Source organism: Galeopterus variegatus, unplaced genomic scaffold (assembly GCF_000696425.1).
Source record: "Galeopterus variegatus unplaced genomic scaffold, G_variegatus-3.0.2 Scaffold7462, whole genome shotgun sequence".
Classification (NCBI taxonomy): Eukaryota; Metazoa; Chordata; class Mammalia; order Dermoptera; family Cynocephalidae; genus Galeopterus; species Galeopterus variegatus.
The window spans coordinates 13,213-37,541 of record NW_007733573.1 but is presented as its reverse complement, the minus strand read 5'-3'; the positions used below and the strand labels follow the sequence as shown (position 1 = coordinate 37,541).

The 24,329-nt window shown below is 37.7% G+C and overlaps 1 protein-coding gene and 1 pseudogene across 1 annotated transcript in view; both read right to left on the bottom strand.

The window, feature by feature from the left end:
* Positions 1-15,476, bottom strand: part of SH2D1B (SH2 domain containing 1B) — a 31,275-nt gene extending 15,799 nt beyond the window's left edge. The window contains exon 1 of the mRNA XM_008591978.1: positions 15,346-15,476. Within this exon, the coding sequence (XP_008590200.1) occupies positions 15,346-15,476 (131 nt within the window). The remainder of the gene's footprint in view (positions 1-15,345) is intronic.
* LOC103607479 lies at positions 12,944-14,071 on the bottom strand (annotated as a pseudogene).
* Positions 15,477-24,329: the final 8,853 nt, after the last annotated feature.

The window sequence follows — 24,329 nt, the reverse complement described above, 5'->3', positions numbered from 1 at the left end:
GAAAGAAAGAAAGAAAGAAAGAAAGAAAGAAAGAAAGAAAGAAAGAAAGAAAGAAAGTAGAGGCATGGAAGATATGAGAGACCCATGTGAAACTTCTAGAGATAAAAACCACATTACAGAAGAAAAAGATTAGTGAACTTGACAAAGCAATAGGAACTATGCAAAATAAAAATCAAAGAAAAAAGGGGGGGAAAAACCCCAACGACAGAGAACCAGTGAACTATGGGATAACTTTGAGAGTTATACCTGTAATTAGAGTCTCTGAGATGGGAAAAGAAAAGTACTTAAAGAAATAATGGACAAAAATTTTCTAAATTTTATGAAAACTCTAAACCTACATGTCCAAGAAGCTTAATGAACTCAAAGCTCAAGAAACACAAGCAAAATGACACTAAGGCACATCACTATCAAATTGCTTAAATGAATGATAAAGAGAGTATCTTAAAAGCAGTTAAAAGAAAAAGAAGATACCTATTTATAGAAAAACAAATATAAAAATGACAGCAAACTTCTTGTCAGAAACAATGCAAGTCAGGAGAACCACTGGTGTAGTATTGAAAGAAAACTGTAAACCTAGAGATCTATATCCAGAGAAAACTTTTAAAAAACTGAATGTGAAATGAGACATTTTCAAATACACAAAAGCTTAGATAATTTATACCAATAGATATTCATTACAAGAAATGTTATAGGAAGTCCTTCAGGCAGAAAAAAAATGATACATATGGAAACCTGGATCTACACCAGTGTTTCTCAACCAAGAATAATTTTGTCTCCCCACAGGGGACATTTGGCAATGTCTAGAGACATTTTTGGTAGTCAAAACTTGAGGGGAAAAGGTTGCTAATGGCATCTGGTAGATAAATTCCAGTAATGTCACCAAATATTTTACAATGTCAAGGATGTTCTCCCCAACAATGAATTATCTGGTCCAGAATTTCAATAGTGCCAAGGTTGAAAAACTCTGATACATACAGAGCAAAGAAGATCACCAGAAATAGTAGATATGTGGGTAAAAGAAAAATATTATTTTATATTTAAAAATACTTCAAAAATAATTGCTTAAAGCAAAAATAATCACAATGTATTGCAGGATTAATAAAATATATAAAAATAAAGTGTATAACAATAATAGCACAGAGGCTCAGGTGGAGCGTGGAAGAAATGAAAGAGTATTATTATAAGGTTCTCATACTGTAGGTGAAGTAGTATATCACTCAAATATGGCTATGATAAGTTAAACATGTATAGTATAAATACTAAATAAACTACTAAAAATCAAAGAATTATAGTTAGCAAGCTTTCAGAAGAGATAATTTGAAAATGTATAAAAAATTCAATCAATCCAAAAATAGTCAGAAAAAGAGGAAAGGGTAAAAAAAAGAACAGATAGGACAAGTAGAAAATAGATACCAAGATGGTAGATTTAAACCCGGTTATATCAACAATCAAATTAAATATAAATGGTCTAAACATTCCAATTAAAGGAAAGATATTGTCAGATTGGATAAAAAAGCAGGACCCCAATGTATGCTGCCAACAAGAAACCTGATATAAATATAAAGACCCAAATAGGTTCAAAGTTAAATGATAGAAAAATATATCCTATTAATACTAATAAAAGGAAACCTGAAAATATCAGACAAAGTCTATTTCAGAGCAAAGAATGTAACCAGGGATAAAGAAGAAGCCTTTTCAAAAAGATAAAGGATCAACTAATCAAGAAGATATAACAATTCTAAATGTTTATGGATCTAAATGTTCATATTTCAAAATATATAAAGAAAAACTGATAGAATTACAGGAAGAAATAGATAGCCTGTGATTATAATCAGAATTTCAATAATCCTCTCTACATAATTGATAGAACATGTCAAGAGAAAATCAGTTAGCATAAGAAAATAAATATGAAACCAGAAATCATTGAAATATAAATGAGAAAAACTGTAGAGAAAATAAACAAAGCTATTTTTTAAGAGAATAAATAGAATGAACAAAGTTCTAGTCAGTCTAATCAGGAAATGGAGAAGACACAATTTACCAATAACAGGAATAATAGAGGTAAAATCACTGCCAATTCTGTAGATGTTAAAAGGATAATAAATAAATGTTATGAGCAATTTTATTCCAATAAATTTGACATCATCAATTACATGTACAAATTACTTAAAAACACAAACTACCAAAGCTCATTCAAGAAGAAACAGATAGCCTGAATAGCACTAAGTCTATTAAAGAAATTGAATTTGTAGTCAACTTCTACAAAGAAAATTCTAGGCCCAAATGGCTTCATTGATACTTCTACTAAATGTTTAAGAAAGAGATAACACAAATTATAAACAAACTCCTCCAGAAAATTAAAAAAGAAAATACTTGCAACTTATTTTATAAGGCCAGCATTTCTCTGGTATGAAAATCAGACAAAGACATTAAAAAATACAGATTATATTCTTCATTACAGATGCAATAATTCTTATCAAAATTTTAGCAAATCAAATCAACCAAATTGTACAAAAGATGATACATCACAATCAAGTGGGATTTATCTCAAGATAAATCAGCCACATCCTCTGCCCAGAAGCCCAGGCAAGACAGCAATGCCTGGGGTCCTAGGCAGGAGCTGAAGGCAGCCACTCTGTCTGCTCAGAAGCAGGCAAGAGAGCACACTGAAAACACCACTTTTGCATGGCTGGCCCACCACAGCCACTGCCACAGCCATGGCTGCTGCAAAAGCAGCTCAATGCCACAGCAGTAGTCACAGACACTGTGCAAGTGGCCTACCAGACACTTGAAAACATTGACACAGGAAAGTCATCAGTGGAGACCAGAAAGAGAAGAGGATGTTCCTCTCCTCAAAGCCCAGAGTAGTAGAAGAAGCAACTGCTCTACCAGATGACCAGACATCAATGTAGAGATACTAGAAATATGAAAACCCCTGAAAACATGACACCACCAAAAGAATACAGTAATTCTCAAATATCAGACCTTACAGTGCAGGAAACCCTTGAAATGGCTGAAAAGGAATTCTGAGCAACAATCTTAAGGAAACTCACTGAGTTATGAGAAGACTCAATCAGACAACACAGTGAAATGAGAAAAGAAATCTGGGATATGAAGAAGGAAATTTGCAAAGAGATTAATACCTTAATAAAGAATGTAGCAGAACTTGTGGAGCTGAAAGACTCACCCAACAAAATAAAAAACACAACCGTGAGCTTAAACTGCAGGCTAGAACAAACAGAAGAAAGAATTTCTGATCTTGGTGATAGTCTTTTCAAAATAAACCAGGTGGACAAAAAAAAAAAAAAAAGAATTTTAAAAAGTGAAGAAAATCTAAGAGAGACAGCAGACAACCTTAAGCACACAAACATCCGAATCATGGGTGTTCCAGAAGGGGAGCAGAAGGGAAAAGGCATGGAAAACCTACTCAATGAAATAACAATGGAAGACTTCCCAGGTATAGAAAGAGACATGGACCTTCAGATCCAGGAGGCTCAAAGATCCCCAAACAGATTCAACCCAAAAAGATCCTCTCCAGGACACATTAGAGTCAAACTGGCAAAGCTCAAAGACAAAGAGAATCTTAAAAGAAGCAAGAGAAAAGCATCAAGTCACCAATGAAACAGCCCTTATCTGACTAACAGCAGACTTCTCAACAGAAACTCTACAGGCCAGAAGAAAATGGGATGATATATTCAAAATACTAAAAGAAAAAAAAAAAATGCCAGCCAAGAATACTATACCCAGCAAGTCTAACCTTCAGAAATGAAGGGAAATGTATTTTCCAGACAAACAAAAACTACAGGAGTTCACCACCACACGGCCAGCCCTGCAAGAAATCCTCGAGGATGTCTTGCACCTAGAATCTAAAAAATGATAATCACTACCATGAATACACAAGAAAAAGCAAAACCCATTGGTAGAACAAAAATGCGAATGATAAAGAGAAAGAAATTAAATCTTACCACAACAAAAAAACTGTAATGGCAATGTAATAATGCCCCTGCTTTATTTCTGATTTTGGTAATTTCAGTCTTCTCTCTTTTTTCTTGGTCAGTCTAGATAAAGGTTTGCAAATTTCGTTGATCTTTTTAAAGAATCAACTTTTGGTTTTGTTGTTTTTCTTTATTGTTTTGTAATTCCCTACTTCATATATTTCTGTTGTAATCTTTGTTATCTCCTACTTACATTTGCTTTTGGTTTAGTTTGCTCTTCTTTTTCTATTTTCTTATGGTAGAAGTTTACATTACTGATTTGAGATTTTTCCGATTTCTGATGTAGGTGTTTACAAGTATAAATTTTCCTGTAAGCACTGCATGAGCCCTTCATCCTTCAAATTTTCATATGTCGCACTTTGATTTTTACCTCAAAGTACTCTCTAATTTCCCTGTGACTTTTCTTTTACTGTCATTTATTTAGGAGAGGGTTTGATTTCCACATATTTGTGAATTTTCTAAATTTCCTTCTGTTGTCGTGGTCAGAGTATATATTTTCTATTATTTTCTATGATCTTAGTCTTTTAAAATGTATTAAGACTTCTTTTGTGGCCCCAAATAAAATCATCATAATAAAAAAGATGAAAGGGGCATGATGTTTGACTTTAAAAAAAGATAAATTGCAAGGTTGTTTTAACATTTGAAATTTAATCAATATTGTTTGATTAACAGACTAATAAATAATATTCATACCATTATATCAGTGGATGCAGAAAAACTTCTATTTACATTTCTGATTAAAAACAAAGGCAAAAATGAAAAAACCTCTCAGCCCCAGTAGAAACTGAAGTACTAAAATCATTCTTAATGGTAAAAGACTGAATGCTTTTACCCAAAAGTTAGGAAATGACAAGGATTTTTGCTCCTATATCTTCTATTCTACGTTGTTCTGGAAGTCCTAGCCAGTGTAACAAGGCAAGAAAAAAACAGAATGGGAAGATTGAAATGGAAGTATAACCATTTCTAACCGCAGATGGCATGTAGAAAATCATACAGACTCTACAAAAAAGCTACTAGACTAATGCGTGAGCTTAGCAAGATTGTAAGACACAAGTTCAATATACAAAAATTAATTGTGCTTTTACTGACTTGCATTGAACAAGTAGAAAGTGAAATTAAAACAACATCATTTAAAATAACACCGAACATAAAATGTCAGGGATAAATTCAACAAATGATGTGCAAGACCTCTTACAAAACATTTCCGAGAGAAATTAAAGAAGACCTAAATAAGTGGAGAGATTAATGTGTTCATTGTGTATTGGAAGGATCAATATTGTTAAGATGCCAGTTCTTTCCAAATTAATCTATGGATTCATGTAATCTCAATATAAATCTTTTTGTTTTTTGTGGTAGTTGATAAGCTGATTCTAAAATATGTATGGAAATGCAAAGGACGTAAGAGAGCCAAAACAACCTTGAGAAAATTGGGGGGACTTACACTATCTGACTTCAAGACTTATTACAAAGTGATAGTAATCAGCACAAAATGGAATTTGCATAAAGACAGACAAAAAGATCAATGGGGCAGAATAGAGAGCTGAGAAATAGATCTGCACTTACATGGTCAATAGATTTGTGACCAAGGCACCAAAGCAATTCAATGGGGGAACCAATAAGCTTTTCAACAAATGAGCTGGAACAACTCAGTAGTTCAATAAAATGAACTTCAACTCTAACCTTTCCTCAGATATAAATATTAAATCAGAATGGACTACACTAAATATTAAACTAAAAGCATACAATTCTAAAAGAAAACACAGGAGAAAATCTTTGTGAATTAAGCTAGGCAAGGATTTATTAGATACGATTCCAAAACCATGATTCATAAAAGAAAAAATTTAGAAATATGTACTTCATTAAAATTGAGAATCTCTGTTCTCTCAAATATATTGTTAAGAGGATGAAAAGATAAGTAACAAACTGGGAGAAGATGTTTGCAAATCAGCTGTCTCATAAAGGAATTGCATTCAAAATATGTAAAGAATCATTAAAACTCAATAATATAAAATAAGTAACTTAATTTAAAAATGCATGAAATATTTGAACAGACACTTCATCATAGAAAATATATGTCTGGCAAATAGCACACAAAAAGATACTCAGTACCATTAGTCATTAGTGAAATGCAAATTAAAACCACAATGAGATACCACTACACACTTATTAATATGGCTAAAATTAAAAAGAATAACCATTCCAAGAGTTGGTGAGGATGTGGCGCAATTAGAACTCTTATTTAATGCCAGTGGAAATGATGAAATAGAACAATCACTTTAGAAAACAGTTTGGCAGTTTCTTAGAAAGATAAACAACACAGAACATATGACTTGGCCATTCCACTCCTAATTAATTACCTAGGACAAATGATAGTATATGTCATCACTTCATCACAAATATTCATAGCAACTTTAGTTGTGATAGCTATGAATGAGTAAACAAATTGTGATATATCCCTAGAATGGAATACTACTCAGCAATAAAAAGGAATGAAGTATTGATACATATAATAAATACATGGATGAATTTCAAAATGATTATTCTAAATGAAAGAAGACAGACAAAAAATTACATATGTTATTATTTGATTTACATTAACTTCTGGAAAATATGTATTAATCTATAGTGCCTGAAAGCATATCATGGTAGCCTAGTATCTGGGGGTGGCTGGGAGGTATGGTAAGGAGGGATTGATTAAAAAGGGGTACAGGGGATGTCTTGGAGGTGATGAACATGTTCATTATCTTGGTTGTGATGATAGTTTTATGGGTGTTTACATATGTCAAAATCCATCAAATTTTGTATTTTATGTCAATGATTCCTCAATAAAGCTATAAAGATTATTCATGGTATAAAAAGGTAAATGAATTTGTAATTTATTTTTGCTCTAGTATATAAACCAAATTTAATATCATTTTACATATATGCTTTTTCTGTTTTTATGGTTGGTCTTTAGCATTAGGTAAAAAAATAATGTTTCCTGTATTTGCTGTTACATCCTCAATAGACATGTGGTGGCTTGACCCTCAGTATGGTAGCAACACACAGTGGAGCCTGCGTTTTTGGTTATCTTGTGGAAATCTTCAACCTCATTTAAGATGTGAGAAATATATCTTAAGGGCTTATGAAGATGATTAAAAACCTTTGGTATTAAATTCTCAGTTGAGGTTTGAAAGGCTAGACTACAGGTCCTCTACGTTTCTGCTGATCTTTGAATTGTTTTACTCTTTCCAGTGTAGTTCAGTCTTGGGAAGGTCATTCCATGAGGTGCTGTGTAGGGATCTCTGAGCCCCTGCTCAGTTCAGGAACAGTCTACAGATTAGCAGTTGGTCTCATGTTGGGGCTGGAGTTGTGGGGAAACTGTTCGTGTTCAAGTTTTTAGTTTTATTTTAACCAAATTTCAAAAGATCAGTTTAAGGAAATAAAACTGACCATGCCCCATAATGTCAACTATGTGTTCTGCATTTTTCCATGCCATGACACAAGTGGGAAACCTAAGACAAATAAAAAACGTATGTTCAAGTTTTTAGTTTTATTTTAACCAAATTTCAAAAGATCAGTTTAAGGAAATAAAACTGACCATGCCCCATAATGTCAACCATGTGTTCTGCATTTTTCCATGCCATGACACAAGTGGGAAACCTAAGACAAATAAAAAACGTCTTAGGACTTCTGACCTCTGGCTTTCTCACTGCTCTTGATTGGAGTGTGTGTTGGTGCAACCTCCTGTTGTGCTAATTTGTCAGTGTGCATAAACATTCAAAAATATCTAGGATTTTATTCTAAGGAAAAAGTTGGGCAAATTTTCAAAGACATAAGTACAAAAATGTTTACTGTCCCAAATTACACTGGGTCCATTGGATAAAAATTGGGACTAAATTAAAATAAAATAAAAATTGGGACTAAATTAAATGTATGATTATGTATAAATTATGATATATCCAACCTATAAAATACTAAGCAGTCATGAAAGGATGATATGTATTGGCTTTCTTTGATGTGGAAAGTTACCTTCAATACTTGTATATTGAAAAAAATCAGGTTGCAAACTACTATGTAAAAATGAATCATTTATGTACATATATATTTGCTTATACATGCTTAGAGAGCAGTCTGGAGAGATGTATGCTGAAATATAAAAAATGGTGATTTCGGACTGGTGAGATTAAGATAATTTGTGCTTTCTTCTTTATACCTTTCTCTACATTTGATTTTCCTAAAACAAACTTGAATTATTTATTTTCTTTCTGAACTCTACAATCTTTCCAAAGATCTCAGAATCTGAGAGTTATAAATGACTGGAGGGTCAATAGAAAGATACTGCCATAATCCTCCTCGGGGAGGACATGCAGTAAGTAGGTTAAGGCTCCGGTCTTCCTCACCTGCAGCCTTTTGATGGCTTCCTGTAGCTATAGCCTCCTTTCCTTTCACACCTGCAGATGAATCCTTTGTGCCTCCTAATATCTATTTCATTTTGGTCCTACTGATTACAAAGGCAGATCCAGTTCCTACTTCCTGATGCTCGCAAAGTCATACTACACAGACAGCGTTGTACACATTGTGTATTTTTTGGAAACTCTATCATGTTGTGCCATCAAGTAATATTTCCTGACCATGGTTACCACATGGCCATCTGGCAAATGCCTTCTGCTGCTAGGCCAACTCTCTTCGTAACTTCCTTCCTTTTGTTCTAACCTTCTCCCTAATATTTTTACTCAGGTCTGTGAAAGCATGGAAATTGATATATTGCCATTCTAACACAGAAAAGAGGAAGGAATGACAAGAAAAAAAAGCAGAATGACAAGATTTTGCATATCAGGATCCACTGCCAAGCCCTCAAGTCCCCTGCTTGGGCACTTTATAACATGGTTCCAAAGTGACCACCTTAAACATATTTCAGTGGGGCTAGGGACATTGAAAAGGTAAGGAACATAGTATATTAACAGTTTGGCCTTGGTCAAGTTATTGAATAAGAAGCTATAGTTTCTTTCATCACAAAATAGGGATAATGTCACCTGCTGCAAAAGGCTTTGCAAAGGACAAATGAAATAATGCATGTAACACACTTAGCATGATGTTTGGTTGATAGGAAACACCTACATGGTGGCTCTTTCTATACAGGTGTAGACAAACAGGCTAACACTTGTGTTATAATAGTAATTTTGGCTTTGCTTACGTAGGGTTGTATATTGGAGGATGAATTGGTTTATGTGACCTCCTCTAAGAACCCTTTACTGCACCCAACCTAAAATACTCTCTGTGTCCCTCCCTGTCATATGACTGTTTTGTTCTCATCATATTGCCTCCTCTCACTGGAACGTATCTTCACAAGGGCAGGAACATTGCTCATAGTATTTATCAGTTTCACCAATGCTTACAGCCATGCCTGGAACACAGCAGGTGCTCAGTATATGCTTATTAAGTGAATGAATGAAAGTTCTATGCATCCTTCAAGTCCTGGCTCCAATGTCAGGCTTTGCACTCCTTGACGGATGTGTCAGTGACTCTTTGCTCTCAACTCTCATAGTGCGCTGATGATAGTCCAGTCATCACAATTGTCACACCCACCACAGTGCCTGTTTACTTTTTATTTTCCCCACTAGGCTCTGAGCTGTGTTGAAGACATCAACTGAGTGTCTAGCATGGTGCCTGGCATATGGGAAACTTTGTCATTATTGAACAGCTACAATTACATATTTCACACTGATCTGTATGATAATAAAAATTTCACAGAGACTATGATGAGGTAGCTACAGGGGCCATGTGACCGGAGACTTAAGCCAGGTCATTTCTACCTTCTCTGCATCCCTCCTAACCCCGCATGCTTCCTTAAGCCAGAGGGTGCATGAAATTTTGTCTGCCTTTCAGTGACATGGGTAGGGAGGGGGGCAAAGCCTGATTATGTGCAGGTACCCAACAAATGTTTATTATTGCCTTTTCATTTAATTGATTGATTTTTTTTTTAGCATTTCTTAACGACCTTTGCTTTGGAAGAATTTACAAGATGGGCTGATACATCACAGAGCAGTGGAGAATAAATATCAGTTTTCAATGAGAATCCCCATATAGACCACGTACCCTGAGGTCCTGGGCAAGGTGTGTCTTTGTGAGCATTTCTTAACGACCTTTGCTTTGGGAGAATTTACAAGATGGGCTGATACATCACAGAGCAGTGGAGAATAAATATCAGTCTTCAATGAGAATCCCCATATAGACCACGTACCCTGAGGTCCTGGGCAAGGTGTGTCTTTGTGTCCCTCACACCTTTTTCTTTTTTTCTGTTCTCACTGCTTGTCCCACCATAGCTAGTGCCTCACCATCTCCCACCCAGAGGTACAACAGTCTCTGATGCTATCATATCCCAGATTCAGTACATTCTCCACATCATGTTGAAGTTCCTAAAACTCAGCACTAGTCCTATCACTTTCCTGTTCAGAAATCATCCATGCTTCCCCATTATCTACAGAATCATTCTTTTAAAACCCTATGATCTTATTCCAACCTACTTTTCCAAAAGTTGGTTTCCAAACTACCTTTCAAGAACCCCATTAAGAACCATTTATGCTTTAAAATATCCTACATCTAATATCCATTTCTACCTTCTCTCCTCCCTAAAATGCCCTCCCTTCCATTTCCATAACCACTGTTTAAGTCCCAGCTGAGATACCACCTCCTCTCAGAAGGCTTTCCTGCCCATCTCTTCTGTCCTTCAATTCGTCTAAAACCCTCTTCTGAAATTTATACTTTACCCTTGTTTTCTTTATTTAACATACTTTGGACCTCCTTGAAAAATACTGCAAGTTCCCTACTGGAATATCCTTAGAGTTTTCCCAGGCCCTCACACAGTGTTTGGGTGGATAGTAGGGATTCGCTACCTTTTTATAACATTTTTTAAATCACAAAAGTAATAGATGGACATGTAAAACATGTAAACAGGGCAAAGAAGTTATCAAATGAAAAGAATGAATCCAACAACCTTTCTCCCAACTAACTCCTCCTAAATTCCCCAGCTGTAATCACTTTAATAAGTTTCTTATATATCTTCTAGAAATGTTATATGAATATACAAAGATACAGATTGGTTTTTTTTGCTTTTTTTTGTTTTGAACCACAAATGAGGTCAGACTTTGCATCTCACCTTTTTCAACAACACTAGATCTTGGCGGTTTTTTGTTCATACCATATATGGATTTATCCGATCTTGTCAACACCTGGAAAGTATTATGCTGATGGTACAGACGTAGTCTTCAGGACTTCAGACTATTTCCATATTTGTGCAGTCATAATAGTAAGATATATTTTATTAGGGGAATTTTGAGTCAGAGGTTATACCCACATATTTTATGTTTTGGCCATGTCATCAAAGAGGCTGGTTTGGCATGTGCAGGAGTGTCTGCTTCTCAGCATGCTAATTACTTCTGGGTATTTTCATAGTTTTTATTTCTTGCTCATTAAATAGGCAAACTGGTATCTCAATATTCTTCTAATTTATATTTCTTTAATTATGAGTGAGATCTAGCATTTTTATCTTTCTTTTCATATTTCTTTTTCTGAGAATCTCCTGCCTTTGCACTTTACCCATTTTTCTATTGACTTTGAAAAGCTCTTTATGTATTAATAAAGTTTATTTTTTTCTGTTAGTTTGTCAATAGTCTTATTGACATTAAATGAATATTTAATTGATATTAAATGAAATCTGTATGTGTCTTGTCTTTTGTGTGTGTTTGTCTTGTTGGGAAAAAATATTTTACTTTTGTATACAGGATTTGGAAAAAATCAATAAAAAGAAGGCGAACAACTCAAACTAAAAATGGGTGAAAGGATATGAATATGCAATTCTCCAAAGAACTACCAATGGCTAAAAAATACATAAAAAACATTCTCAACCTCACTTGTAATATTTTCCTATATTTTTTAGCCATTTGTAGTTCTTAATTTGTTTCTAAACAAGACACACATACAGAAGAAAAGACACACACAATGACTGATTTCACTTAATATTAATTTTCAATGAACAAAAACAAATAGAAGCCAGTAACACATTAAGGAGAAAATACTCTATGTTCAAGTGTGGTCCAATCCAAGAAATCAAGGATGCTTCCAAGTTAGGAAAATTATTAGCTTAATTATATATTAATATGTCAAAGATTACAAACTGACTTAGCAGGGTTCTTTGCTAAAACTGGATTTACAGTGAAGTACATAGATAAGCCTAGAAGTTTCCAAAGCCTGACTAAAGTTTGACCAAGCAAAGAATCTTTGTTGCACAATGGATGAGCTTCTGTACTTCTGAGAATTAGGGAACTATAAAGACAAAAGTGATTGTCATTACTAATAGAACACATACAGATGTACTTGTATTTCTTTCTTTACATAGTGCTGGGGATTTAGGTATGAGAAAGATAGTCCGTATCACCAGCACCATGTAAAGAAAGAAATACAAGTATATCCCTATGTATTCTATTAGTTACAACAATCACTTTTGTCTTTAGTCAGGCTTTTAAACCTTCTCCTAGTCCCGTTTGTGCACTTCCTTGTAAAATCTCGTTTTTTGGCTTTTTTTAAAAGTTAAAAATTCCTTAATTTTTTATTCCTGGTACCACTACCACAATTTACAGGGCACTATACCTGATGTAATGAAAAGAAAAAGAAAAAAGACAAAGCTACAACAGATAAAAGACCTCAGAAATGTACATCTAAATTGACACTACATTGCATTAATTCATAGCTACACTTTTTGCAAGCTGTGGCTGTGACAGTCCTGAACAAGAAGGGTTTCCTGTTTGAGCTGCAGTAACTTTCCCAACTATGGATCATCGTTCCTTCTGTGACAGATTTTTGCAGTTCCTCTAATGCATTTGGGACGACTGTCTCAAAGTAACTTGCAGCTTTCCTGACAACTCCTTGCTCTCTCTTCTGCTAAGAACTGTAGCCCTTTTCTGCTATTTTTAAAACCTTCTGCTACCAAATCCACCACTTTCACCACCAGATCCACAACCACCACCATAGAGACTGCCTGAGCTTCGTCCACCCAAACTACCCCCCTTCATGGGTCCATAATTTGATTGCTGTTGTCCACTATAATTTCCAAAATCATTATAGTTCCCACCACCACAAGTTCTCACCACCAAAATTTCCTCCTTCATTGTAACCATCATGTCCCCTACCACTGCCACCATATCCAGCACTTTGGTTTCCGTATCCTGGTCCACCACCACCATAGCCCTATCTACTACTATCACCAGGACCACCGCCATAGTGGCCCACCTCACCTCCAAATCCATTATATCTGCCATCACCTCCTCCATAACTACCTCGGCTGCCACCACCTCCACCACCACAGCCTCCTCTTACACCAAAGTTTCCACCACGGCCAAAATTAGCTCCACCACCTCCAAAATTTCCTTCATGACCCATCAAGTTGCCAGCTCCACCTCCATGACATCTTTGTGATCCAGCAGACTGCATCTCTTGTTTAGAAAGAGCTTTTTTCACTTCATAATTATGCCCATTAATAGTTTAGTAGTTCTGAACAACAATTTTATCAACCGGATCATGATCATCAAAAGGTACAAAAGCAAAACCTCTCTTTTTCCACTCTGCCCATCTGCCATGACTTCTATGGTTTCAATCTTGCCATACTTTTCAAAGTAGTCTCTCAAATCATATTTTTCTTTATCTTCTTTCATACCACCAACAAAAATTTTCTCCACTGTTAGATGGGCACCAGGCTTTACAGAATGCTCTAGAAACAGCTCCCTTTGGTTCCACTACATGCCCATCAACCTTGTGAGGTCAAGCACACATTGCTGCATCCACCTCTTCAACACAAGAATAAGCCACAAAACCAAAGCCCCTGGAACGCTTGGTTTGAGAGTCTCTCATTACCACACAGTCTGTGAGTGTGCCCCATTTCTCAAAATGTTCTCTTAAACTATCACCCGTAGTTTCAAAGCTCAGACCATCAATAAACAGTTTTCTCCATTGCTCTGGTTCCTTTGGATCATGGCCCTCCTGCCCCTGGTGGCAGCGGTGGAGTCCGGCTGGGGGCAACAAGGCACCGGTCTTACCTCCATTTTGAGACGGGACTCGCCTCTTCCAACTCGAGTTCAATATGGGACCTGTAAAATCTAGTTGTAGCAAAGAGTCCTGCTAAGTCAATTTGGCAAGAATCCCTCAGCCTGGATATCTAATCATCCTCCATTCCTGATCGGGTTTCTCATCCTCCACCATCCTCAGGTGATGTCTGATCACTCTGGCCTCCTTAGCTAGAATCCTACTAGGATGATTTAGCCAGAATCCCGCTTACCCCTGCTGTTTCCTCTTAGTAGTTTTCCATCCACTGACCCCCGCCCTGCTACTTGGCTACAAATCCCAACTTGCCCATGCTGTGTTCAGGGTTGAACTCGAGCTCTCTCCCCCACTGCAAAGACCCCATTGCAACGGTCCCTATATCTACCGTGATGGTCCTGAATAAAGTCTGCCTCACCCTGCTTTAACAAGTGTCATTAAAGATTTTTTTTCTTAACAAGAGACACTTGGATTTTTATTCCTGTTAGAGGCAGAATGAAAGGTTCAGTAGTCCTCTACTTTACAAAGAAGAAAATACACAAAGATTGGAGGTTTCCACTGATATCTGTTAGGGATTGCTTTCTAAACTGGGTGTAAACAAATTCCTTCAGCAGGGTAGCTTGATACTGCGGCCTGGAATTTCATATTTAACCCAGACTCTGGACATGCCAGATGAGTTTTAACACAAACAAGTCACTTGAGAGATCCAGGTCTCTGTTTCTTCAGTTATAGAATGATGACCGCGTATGCTTGCCTTGATAAACCACAAGAAGGATGAAAAAAAAATGATGTCTGTTGAAGCCCTTTACAAATCTAACAAAATGTGAAATGTTATTAGTATTTTAAGTATTGCAAATGGATGCAGCAGAATACATAGTCTTTCAGACTGAAATGTCATAAAGGGCCCCTGGCCTTTTCCATATCAAATAAACAGCTCTCTGAAGGAGAGGACTTTTCTGGCATTTCTACCTTGTCTCCCAAACCTCCTCACCCCCCATGCTTCCTGCAGCCCTTCCCTTCACCCCCATCCACACCTCCTTCTGCTGCTATAGTGTCTGCTCGTGTGGCATTTCCACCAGGGAGAGGACGGCAGATGGAAGATCATGAATGGACACATTCCTTCCATCCTCTCCTGGCAGTGTCTAGCTATTTCTCACTCTACTCAATGAGGCTGCAAAGTCAGAGTGGAATACCAAGGAGTATTAATTCCTTTACTATGTGGCTGTCATTGCTACACTCAGCATAAGGTTCCAGATGCATGGACGATGAGGCTACTCACGAGACACAGAGGCACAGGACTCCTGGCATCGACTCGCTGTCTCTTAACAGAAAGTTGCCATCCTCCCCCTTCAGCAGCAAGGTCTCACAGTCTCGCTTGGTCAGAGGGCCGTGGTAATAAGGCAGATCCATGGAGAGGCCTCTCGTATGCCAGGCTGCTCTGTTAGCCTGAGATCCAGCTCCAATTCAAGGGACAGCTCTGAGAAGGGAAGTAGAGGCAGCTGTGCTGCTTCCTCCAGGGGGGCCTGCAGAAATACCTCTTCCTCCAGTGGCTGGTGGGAGTGAGATGAGGTTGTTCTGTGAGACTCAGTCACCTTCACAAGATTCAGGAAATGAGAAGGGTGGGGGTGATGAAGTGACCATGACGTTTCAGCCTGTAAGTGGCCAAAGTGTGACTCACAGAAGTTGGTAAGAGCACGTTTGAGTTTGCGGTGGGATCAGTGTTGTTCATGGCTGGGGCTGCAAGGCTGAAGTCAAGCTCCCCAGAACTGTGTCACAGATTTTTTTTAATCATCATAAATCACCAGTTTTCCACCTTCTTTGACTACTGGTATCCTTTCCAGGGAGCACAGCACTGCCTTTGCTGTAATGGGTGTCCATTTTCTGCTGAAGCTGCCTATGATTAGGCTATGCTTAGCTCAGAATGGGTGCTCAAAAAGTGTTCGGATGCTAAAAGAATTGATATGTCCAGACACAATGGGAAAATTGAAAAGGTGGAATTTCTACAGGTCAAAAGACTTGAAAAATGGAAGACATCAACGGGAATAGAAAGCAATTGGACATTATGGGGAAGAACAGCCTGTCCTCCCTGCTAGGCTGAGGCTCCTACTGCTGGTGAAAAGCCAGCACTTTTTAGAGGAATGGCTGAATTGATGTCTAGGGCAACAAATGTACAAGGTGATTCTGGGACATTCAGTTGTGTCAGGATGCAAGAAATATTGCAATGACTATTTTAGCCATATCAAAGGACATAAGAGCCACTATGGAAAAATTTAAGTATCAAAAAATAGTTATTGTAGTTGATGAATATATTATGTAGTAAAGATTTAACCTTACCCAAAGAAAGATTTGGCCCTTTGCCCTTGGCTCTGTGGAGATAACTCTAAGCCCTTGGAATATCCTTCCTGATAAGAGTGTCTTTGTTTACTTGGGCCATGCCAGCTATTGTGTGCAAACAATGTGATTTATGATGGGAGCTTTGGGCCATGTGGTATCAGCTCGATCTCTGGAGGTGCTGCAGAATAAGGTCAGTCAAGTAGGTGGTCAGCCATGTCTATGTTATGGTTTCCCAATAAAATCTCTGCACAACAAGGCTCAGGTGATCTTCCCTGGTTGGTAATGCTCCATGCATATTCTCACACTTTGCTGCTGGGAGAAATAAGCACTATCTGCATGACCCTACTGGGAGGGGACAACTGGAAGCCTGTGCCCACTCTTTTCTGGATTCTGCCCTATGTACCTTTCCCTGTTGCTGGTTTTAATCTGTATCCTTTTGTTGTGATAAATCATAACCTTGAATATAACACCTTTGCTGAGTTCTGTGAGTCCTAGCTAATTATTGAGCCTGAGGGTGGTTTTGGAGATTCTTTAACTGCATATATAAAACTTAAAGCCGGATCAGAAGCATTTTGGTTTTTTAACATGACTACACTCCAGAAAGAGCTGTATGGCTTTGCTAAGGAAAATATAATGGATGATGATGAAGGAGAGGTTGTGGAATACAGGGGTGACTTCTTGGAACTGGAGGAGACTGGCTAGTCTGAGTAACCAAACAGATTTCCTCAAATGTTCAGGAAACACAGATTCTTTGTCCTCCTTCTTCCAGTAGCTCAGGTTGTTGATACCTCACAACCTTCTCCATACTCCATAAAGTGAAAGAGAAGCTGCCATTTCTCTCATTACACATAACCAGGAGTGAGCCTGCCTTCCCTGTGTTCACACCTGCCTTCTGTGTTCACACCCACCTTCCCATCTTCACACCTATCTTTTCCTTCTTTACACCTGACTTCCCCATGTTCACACCTGTCTTCCCGTCTGTATTAGTCCGTTTTGTGTTGCTATAGCAAAATATGTGAAACTGGGTGATTTATAAAGAAAATAAATTTTATTTGCTTACAGTTTCTGAGGCTGGGAAGTCCAAAGTCCATCTGATGGTGGCAACAGTGACCCAGGGGTCTCACATTGCAAGATGGTGGAAGCAGAGAGAACAGAGAGGAGAAAGGCAGACTCTCCTCTTCTTTTAAAGCCCTCAGAACCACACCCCGGGTGACCGTTTTTAATCCATTCACTACTGCAGGGTCCTACAATTCAATCACCTCTTCAAGGCTCCACCTTTCAATGACCATAATAGGATTTCCTACCCTCTCAACAGTCACGGTGGAGGTTAAGTTTCTAATACATAAAACTTGGGGACACAATTTAAACTTCAGTGAGTTTTGGGGGGACATAATTCAGTCCACTACAACATCTTCACACCTGTCTTCCCCAGTTTATACCTGCCTTTCTTGTCATTTTGGTTTGAAGGACAGTCTTCCATGTTTTTTTTTCCAGAAAATCAGTATTTTTTTTAAATAAGAAAAGCACTCCTAAAAAAAAAGAAAAAACAAAACAAAAAACCCCCTAAATATTTCTCATTGTACTCAAAAAGACAGTAAGCTGTTTACCCAAATAAAAACAACCCATTTGTCACCATCATAAATAACTAAAACACTAGCCCTTACTCTGAAAAGAGGCAATTAAAAATGAATTAAGAATTTATTCTTCCTTATCTGTGTGAACCGTACTTCACAGTAACCATATACCATTAGCTGATTAAAGAAAATGTTTCTTTTCTACAGAAGAATTCCAGATAATAAATATGAGGAATAATAGAATATGAAAATCATCAGTCTTAGCATCTTTAAGAGCGGAACCAGACATTAAACGCCTACTAATTTGATGGAATATGAAACATACAGCACCACTATAAAGTGTACTTTTCAAAAAAGTTGAACTTGAAACTGAGCAAGCCCTTTGAACTAACTTCTAGTTTATGGGAACAGAGCAACAAATTAGAAGACATCATAAGGAAGCAGACAGACAAAATCCAGTGTGTGGGATATTCAATAGAACAGCTAACCTTGTTTCTACATTGGTCATAAAAACTGAGACAGATCATAGGGTGAAGATTGCTCTAGGCTAAAAGAGACTGTGAGGAATAAAACCAATGCAACATGAGAATGTTGTTTGGATCCTGGTTTGAAAAAAATAAATAAAATTCCCTGCCATTGGGGAAACTGAAGTATCAATTAGATATTAAATGATAACAAGAAATTATTGTTGATTTTTTTAGGTGTAGTCATGGTATTGTACTTATGTGAATAAATATTAATAGCTTTTAGAGACACATATTGAAGTGCTGTCTGATTCTGGGTGATTGTGTATGGGGTTCATTATGTTAGTGTCTCTATTTTTGTGTCTATTGGAAAATTTTCATAATAAAAATCCTTTCATTCCAATGTCATTCTGATCCCATGCTGAGAAGAGCTGCCTGGTACACGGGAACATCTTCAGTTTCTCACCTGGGTCTCCTTTCTCCCATCCATGGAAATAAAAGCCTAGCATCATGTTTGTAGAACGTGACCCTATCACACTGGCCATGGTTGAATGGACCATGGGTAGAGACCCCCGACCAAGGGGGTTAATCAGACACTCTTAGGTAGGAATTTGGGGGAAATGAGAAAAAGTAGAAGGAGAGAGGAAAACGAGAGAGAGAGAAAGAGAGAGGTGGCGGGGGTGGGGAGAGGAGGAAATGAGAATGGAAGTGGGTTCTTTAGGCACGGTATGTGTTTGCACTGTAGAGTGGTGGCTGTATCCCAACAAGCAGCCTGAGAAGATACATGGTCTGCAAAATGAAGCATGAAGTAGACCCACGAGGAGAAGAGAATCAAGAGGCAGTCCTGCTTGGGTTTCTCACACGTTTTCATCATTTCCTGGATCCAGTGATTTCTGAGGTCTGACTACACTCTGGTTCTTGGTTTTTTGTTTTTTGGGTTTTTTTTGTCATTTTAATACATTTCCCTTTTGCCATAAGCTAGTTGGCATTGGTTTCTGTTATTTTCTACTAAAGACATCAAATAAATCCAGCCTTACAAACAAAATTCTGTTATCAAGATCAAGGGAGCATGAGGCCAAATATGAGTCATAGGGTTACGTAAGTAAGCAGTCATGTAGAAACTGGACAACCTGGCTGTCAATGCCAGAAGGTCCAAGATCATCACTGACCATGACGGCATGGTGAGTGCTTGTGTTGTGCTTGTTAAAAGATGCTTGATTGGGGCAGACATTGTAAGGCCTCCTGCTTCGTTTCTACTCTCTTATTTTAGGAGATAGCATTTTATTTCCTCAAAGAGCTAACCCATGGCACCAGCATCATTCACTGAACACGCTGTAAGATGAGACCCTGATATTTCTGGACGTTCCATGACTGTCAGGGCATAATTGACTATGTGAGAGGCAGTGTTGTGTAGTGGTTTGTCACAAGACTTTGTAGACAAACCGCCTAGATTTGAATTCTGGTTCCAACACTTAGTAACTACTGCAAGTTGCTTAAATTTTTGTGCCTCTGTTTTCTAGAAAATGGAGATGACAATTTTAATTATCACACAGGGGTGTTGAGAAGATTAAATGAGGATATATATACATAATGCACCTGGCACATATTAGAGCTTGGTTTGCTATTATTGTCCATATTTAAGAGATTCCGGATAAAATGCTCCTTTCCCTTGTCTGCATGATGGTGCTTCTGGATGGGATGCCTGTATCTTCGGTAATCATCCTGGGACAACAGTGGTGGCCTGAGGTCCAGACTGCTTGCTGAGAAGGGCAAGGCAGAAAAAGAGAAAGAGTCTGGGTCCTAGACAAGGGCATTGAGCTGCTTTACCAACCACCTAGAAGCCCATCCTCTTCTGGACTTCCAGATGGGTGGGAGATTAAATTTCCTTACTGTTTAAACAATTTGGGTTGAGGCTCATTTCTGCAGTAGAAAGGATCCTAACAGATACACTGACACATGGCACTGAATTTTTTGTATTAGTTTGAATATTACCATCATTGATTTTTTCAATATAATTACTCATCTGCTAACATTGTGTGGATGTTTCCACAACAATGTTAAGCTTCCATTATTTTTTGGTTTCCCCATACATTAAACTACCAGCTTTCCGAAAGTCCCTCCACCACAGATTTATTATCTCATTTTTCCTCTCTTCATTCCTCAAATTTTTAAAAGCCATGCTCTAATATATTCGTTATTGAAAATAACAACTTGGCGTTAAATTAGTATGAGGATATCTGTGACATGCAAGTAGACGTCTGAGCTACTTAAGAGGTGAATACAGATAATACACCCATCTAGCAGCTTTAACTATTTAATATACTGGAAAATAATTTTTACATGCATTATGTTATTTGAAAAATGAAATACTCAGAGGTAAGCAAAATAAAAAAGAAACCCTTGAAAGGTGGGAAAAAAAATCTCAAAAGAGATGAGAGTCCAATCGTTAGGCATATACACATTTGGCAATTTTTTCCCCATGTAATTTCGTTTAGGTGAACAGGCTTGAGTCTTCGTGGAAGAAGAAAGTGAGCTTAACTCCAAATGCTTTCCCTGCAACAAGCCTTGGTAGTTGGGCTAATTCATATGAAGAGGATCACACTATTCAATGTAAAGACACAGATGAGTAGGGAGAGGAAAAGTAATGGAATCTACTTATTCTCCACAGAGGAACCTGGTTTACTGCCTGAGGGATCCAGATTTGTTAGGTGTGTTAGTTTCTTATTGCTGCTGTAACAAGTTACCAAAAACTGAGCAATTTAAAACAACATAAATTCATTATCTCACAATGTCCTTAGGTTAGAAGTCTGGCAAGTATGCCTGGGTCTCTGCTTAGAATCTCACAAAGCTAAAAGTAAGATGTTAGCAGGCCTGTGTACCTATTCGGAGGTTCTAGGGGAGAATCCACACCTTTGCTCATTCAGGTTATTGATGGAATTTAGTTTCATTCAGTTGTAGGACTGAGGACCCATTTTCTTCTTGGCTATCAGTTGAGAGCCATTCACAGTTTTTAGAGACTTCCCATAGGCTCTTTCCTTCATCTTCAAAGCAAGCACTGATAAGTCAAGTCTTTCTCAGGCTTCAAATCTCTCCTCTGCCTCCATCTTCCACCACATATCTCCGATTACTATTCTGCCTTCCTCTTCTACTTTTAAGAACTCTCATGATTTCATATTGGGCTCACCCAGGAAAATCCAGGATAATCTCCTTATTTTTAAAGTCAGTTGATTAGCAACCTTAATTCCATCTGCAAAGTCTCTTTTGTCAAAGAGTCACAGGATGCAGGACACAGGGGCCACTATTCAGCCACATTAGGGACATGATCAAAGGAAGAAATAAAATTAAAAGAAGATGCGGAGGCATATGTCAGGGACAATGAACAGAGAAAACAAAAAGGAAGTGGTCAGCCTGAGGAAATCACAGATGTCTGCCTCACTACCCAGACTGTGTGGCATGGTCTTGTCTTCTTTGCCATCTTTCTAAATGTTTCCTGAGGTCCATACTGGGGGAGGGGTCAAGATGGCAGAGTAGTTGGTTCCTGGTGTCAGTCTCTCCCACAGAGAGACCAATTTGCAGCTTTTGAGGAGCAGTGACAGAGGACCCGAAATCTGTGCTGGAATGGACAGGAGCTGCCTGCCATGGGACCCTGGTTCAGGTTGCTCCCCATTTTGTAGAGAGACTTTAGAGCTTTTGGGCCCACACTCCCCAAGCCTGCCAGCCAGAGAAAGCTGGCGGGGCTGGGGTAGGACTTCTGGCACAGGCTGTCCCATCTCCGTGAGCTACCTGAGAGGCACAGGCTTCCAAGCCCCGAGCCTAACAAGCAGGTGAAGGCAGGTGGGGCAGGACTTCCATCCCAGGCCATCTGTGTCTATGAACAACTTGAGAGGCTATGGACTACCATGCCCCCCGACCAGCCAGTGAAGGCAGTTGGGGTGGGACTGCCAGTCCAGGCTAGTTTCTGCTGTCCAGAAACAGCAGACCCTTCAGGATCCAAGCCAGACAATCAGGATGAAATGAATGAACTGTGATACCCTCGGCCACAATGACAAAACACCAAAGGAAAGAAACCAGAAATATGAAAAATCAAGACAGTACATCGACATCAAAGGAAATTAATAACTTACAAGTGCTAGATCCTATAGAACAGGAAGTCTTTGAAATGACAAGGAATTTAGAATAACTATTCTAAGGAAACTAAATGAGATACAAGAAAACTCAGTGAAACAACACAATGAAATTAGAAAAAACATACAGGATCTGAAAGAAGAAATGTACAAAGAAATCAATGCCTTGAAAAAGAATGTAAGTGAGCTTGTGGAGCTGAAGGATTCATTCAATGAAACGAAAAAATGCAACAGAGAGTTTAACCAGCAGACTCGAACAAGCAGGAGAGAGAATTTCTGACCTCAAAGACAAACTATTTGAATTATCACAGGCAGACCAGAAAAAAGAAAAAAAATTTAAAAACTTGAAGAAAATTTAAGAGAGACAACTGACAACCTTAAGCACTAAAATACCCCAATCATGGGTATTCCAGAAGGGGAGGAAAAAGGAAATGGCATTGAAAACATACTCAATGAGATAATAGCAGAAAACTTCCCAGGTATAGGGAAAGTGACAGATCCCCAGATTCAGGAAGCCCAAAGGTCGCCAAATACATTCAACCCCCAAAAGGTCCTCTCCAAGACATGTGATAATCAAACTGACAAAACTCAAAAACAAAGAGAGAATCTTAAAAGCTGCAAAAGAGAAGCAGCAAGTCACCTATAAGGGAGCCCCAATCAGAATAACATCAGACTTTTCACCAGAATCTCTAAAAGCCAGAAAAGAATGGGATGATATGTTCAAAACACTAAAGGACAAAAATTGCCAGCCAAGAATACTTTACCCAGCAAGGCTATCCTTCCAAAATGAAGGACAAATAGTATATTTCTCAGACAAACAAACACTGTGGGATTTCACTACCACACGACCAGCCCTAAAAGAAATTCTCAAGGAAGTACTGGGTTTGAGGACCACAAAAACAACCATCACTGTCATGAATACTCAAGAAAAAACAATTCTTACCAGCAAAACAAAAATGCATTTTTCACCCCAAGAAACCAACAAATACAGAAGACAAACAGAAAATTTGAAAGAAAGGAACAAAAGACACTTAAGACATCTAAAGAAAAATCTGTATAATGCTAAGAGTAAATCAACACCTTTCAATAATAACTCTAAATGTAAAGGGACTAAATTCCCCATTCAAAAGACACAGACTGACTGACTGGATTAAAAAGATGGACTCAACAATATGCTGTCTCCAGGAGATTCACTTGACCTGTAAAGACACACATAGACTAAGAGTGAAATGATGGAAAAAGATGTATCATGCCAGTAGAAATGAAAAATGAGCTGGAGTAGCTATTCTTATATCAGATAAAATAGACTTTAAAGCAAAAACCATTAAAAGAGATAAAGATGGCTACTATATAATGATAAAAGGATTTATCCATCAAGAAGACATAATAATCAAAAATATATACACACCTAATGTCAGAGCAGCCAGATTTACAAAACAAACACTATTAGATCTAAAGAAAGAAATAGACATTAACACCATAATAGTGGGGGATCTGAATACCCAACTCTCATCATTGGACTGATCATCTAGGCAAAAAATCAACAGAGAAACATAAGATCTAAACAATACTTTAGACTAAGTGGATTTGGCAGATATCTATAGAACATTCCACCCAACAACCTCAGAATATTCATTCTTCTCATCAGCACATGGAACATTCTCCAGGATAGACCACATGTTAGGTCACAAAGCAAGTCTTAACAAATTCAAAAAAATTGGAATTATTCCATATATATTTTCTGATCACAATGGATTAAAATTAGAA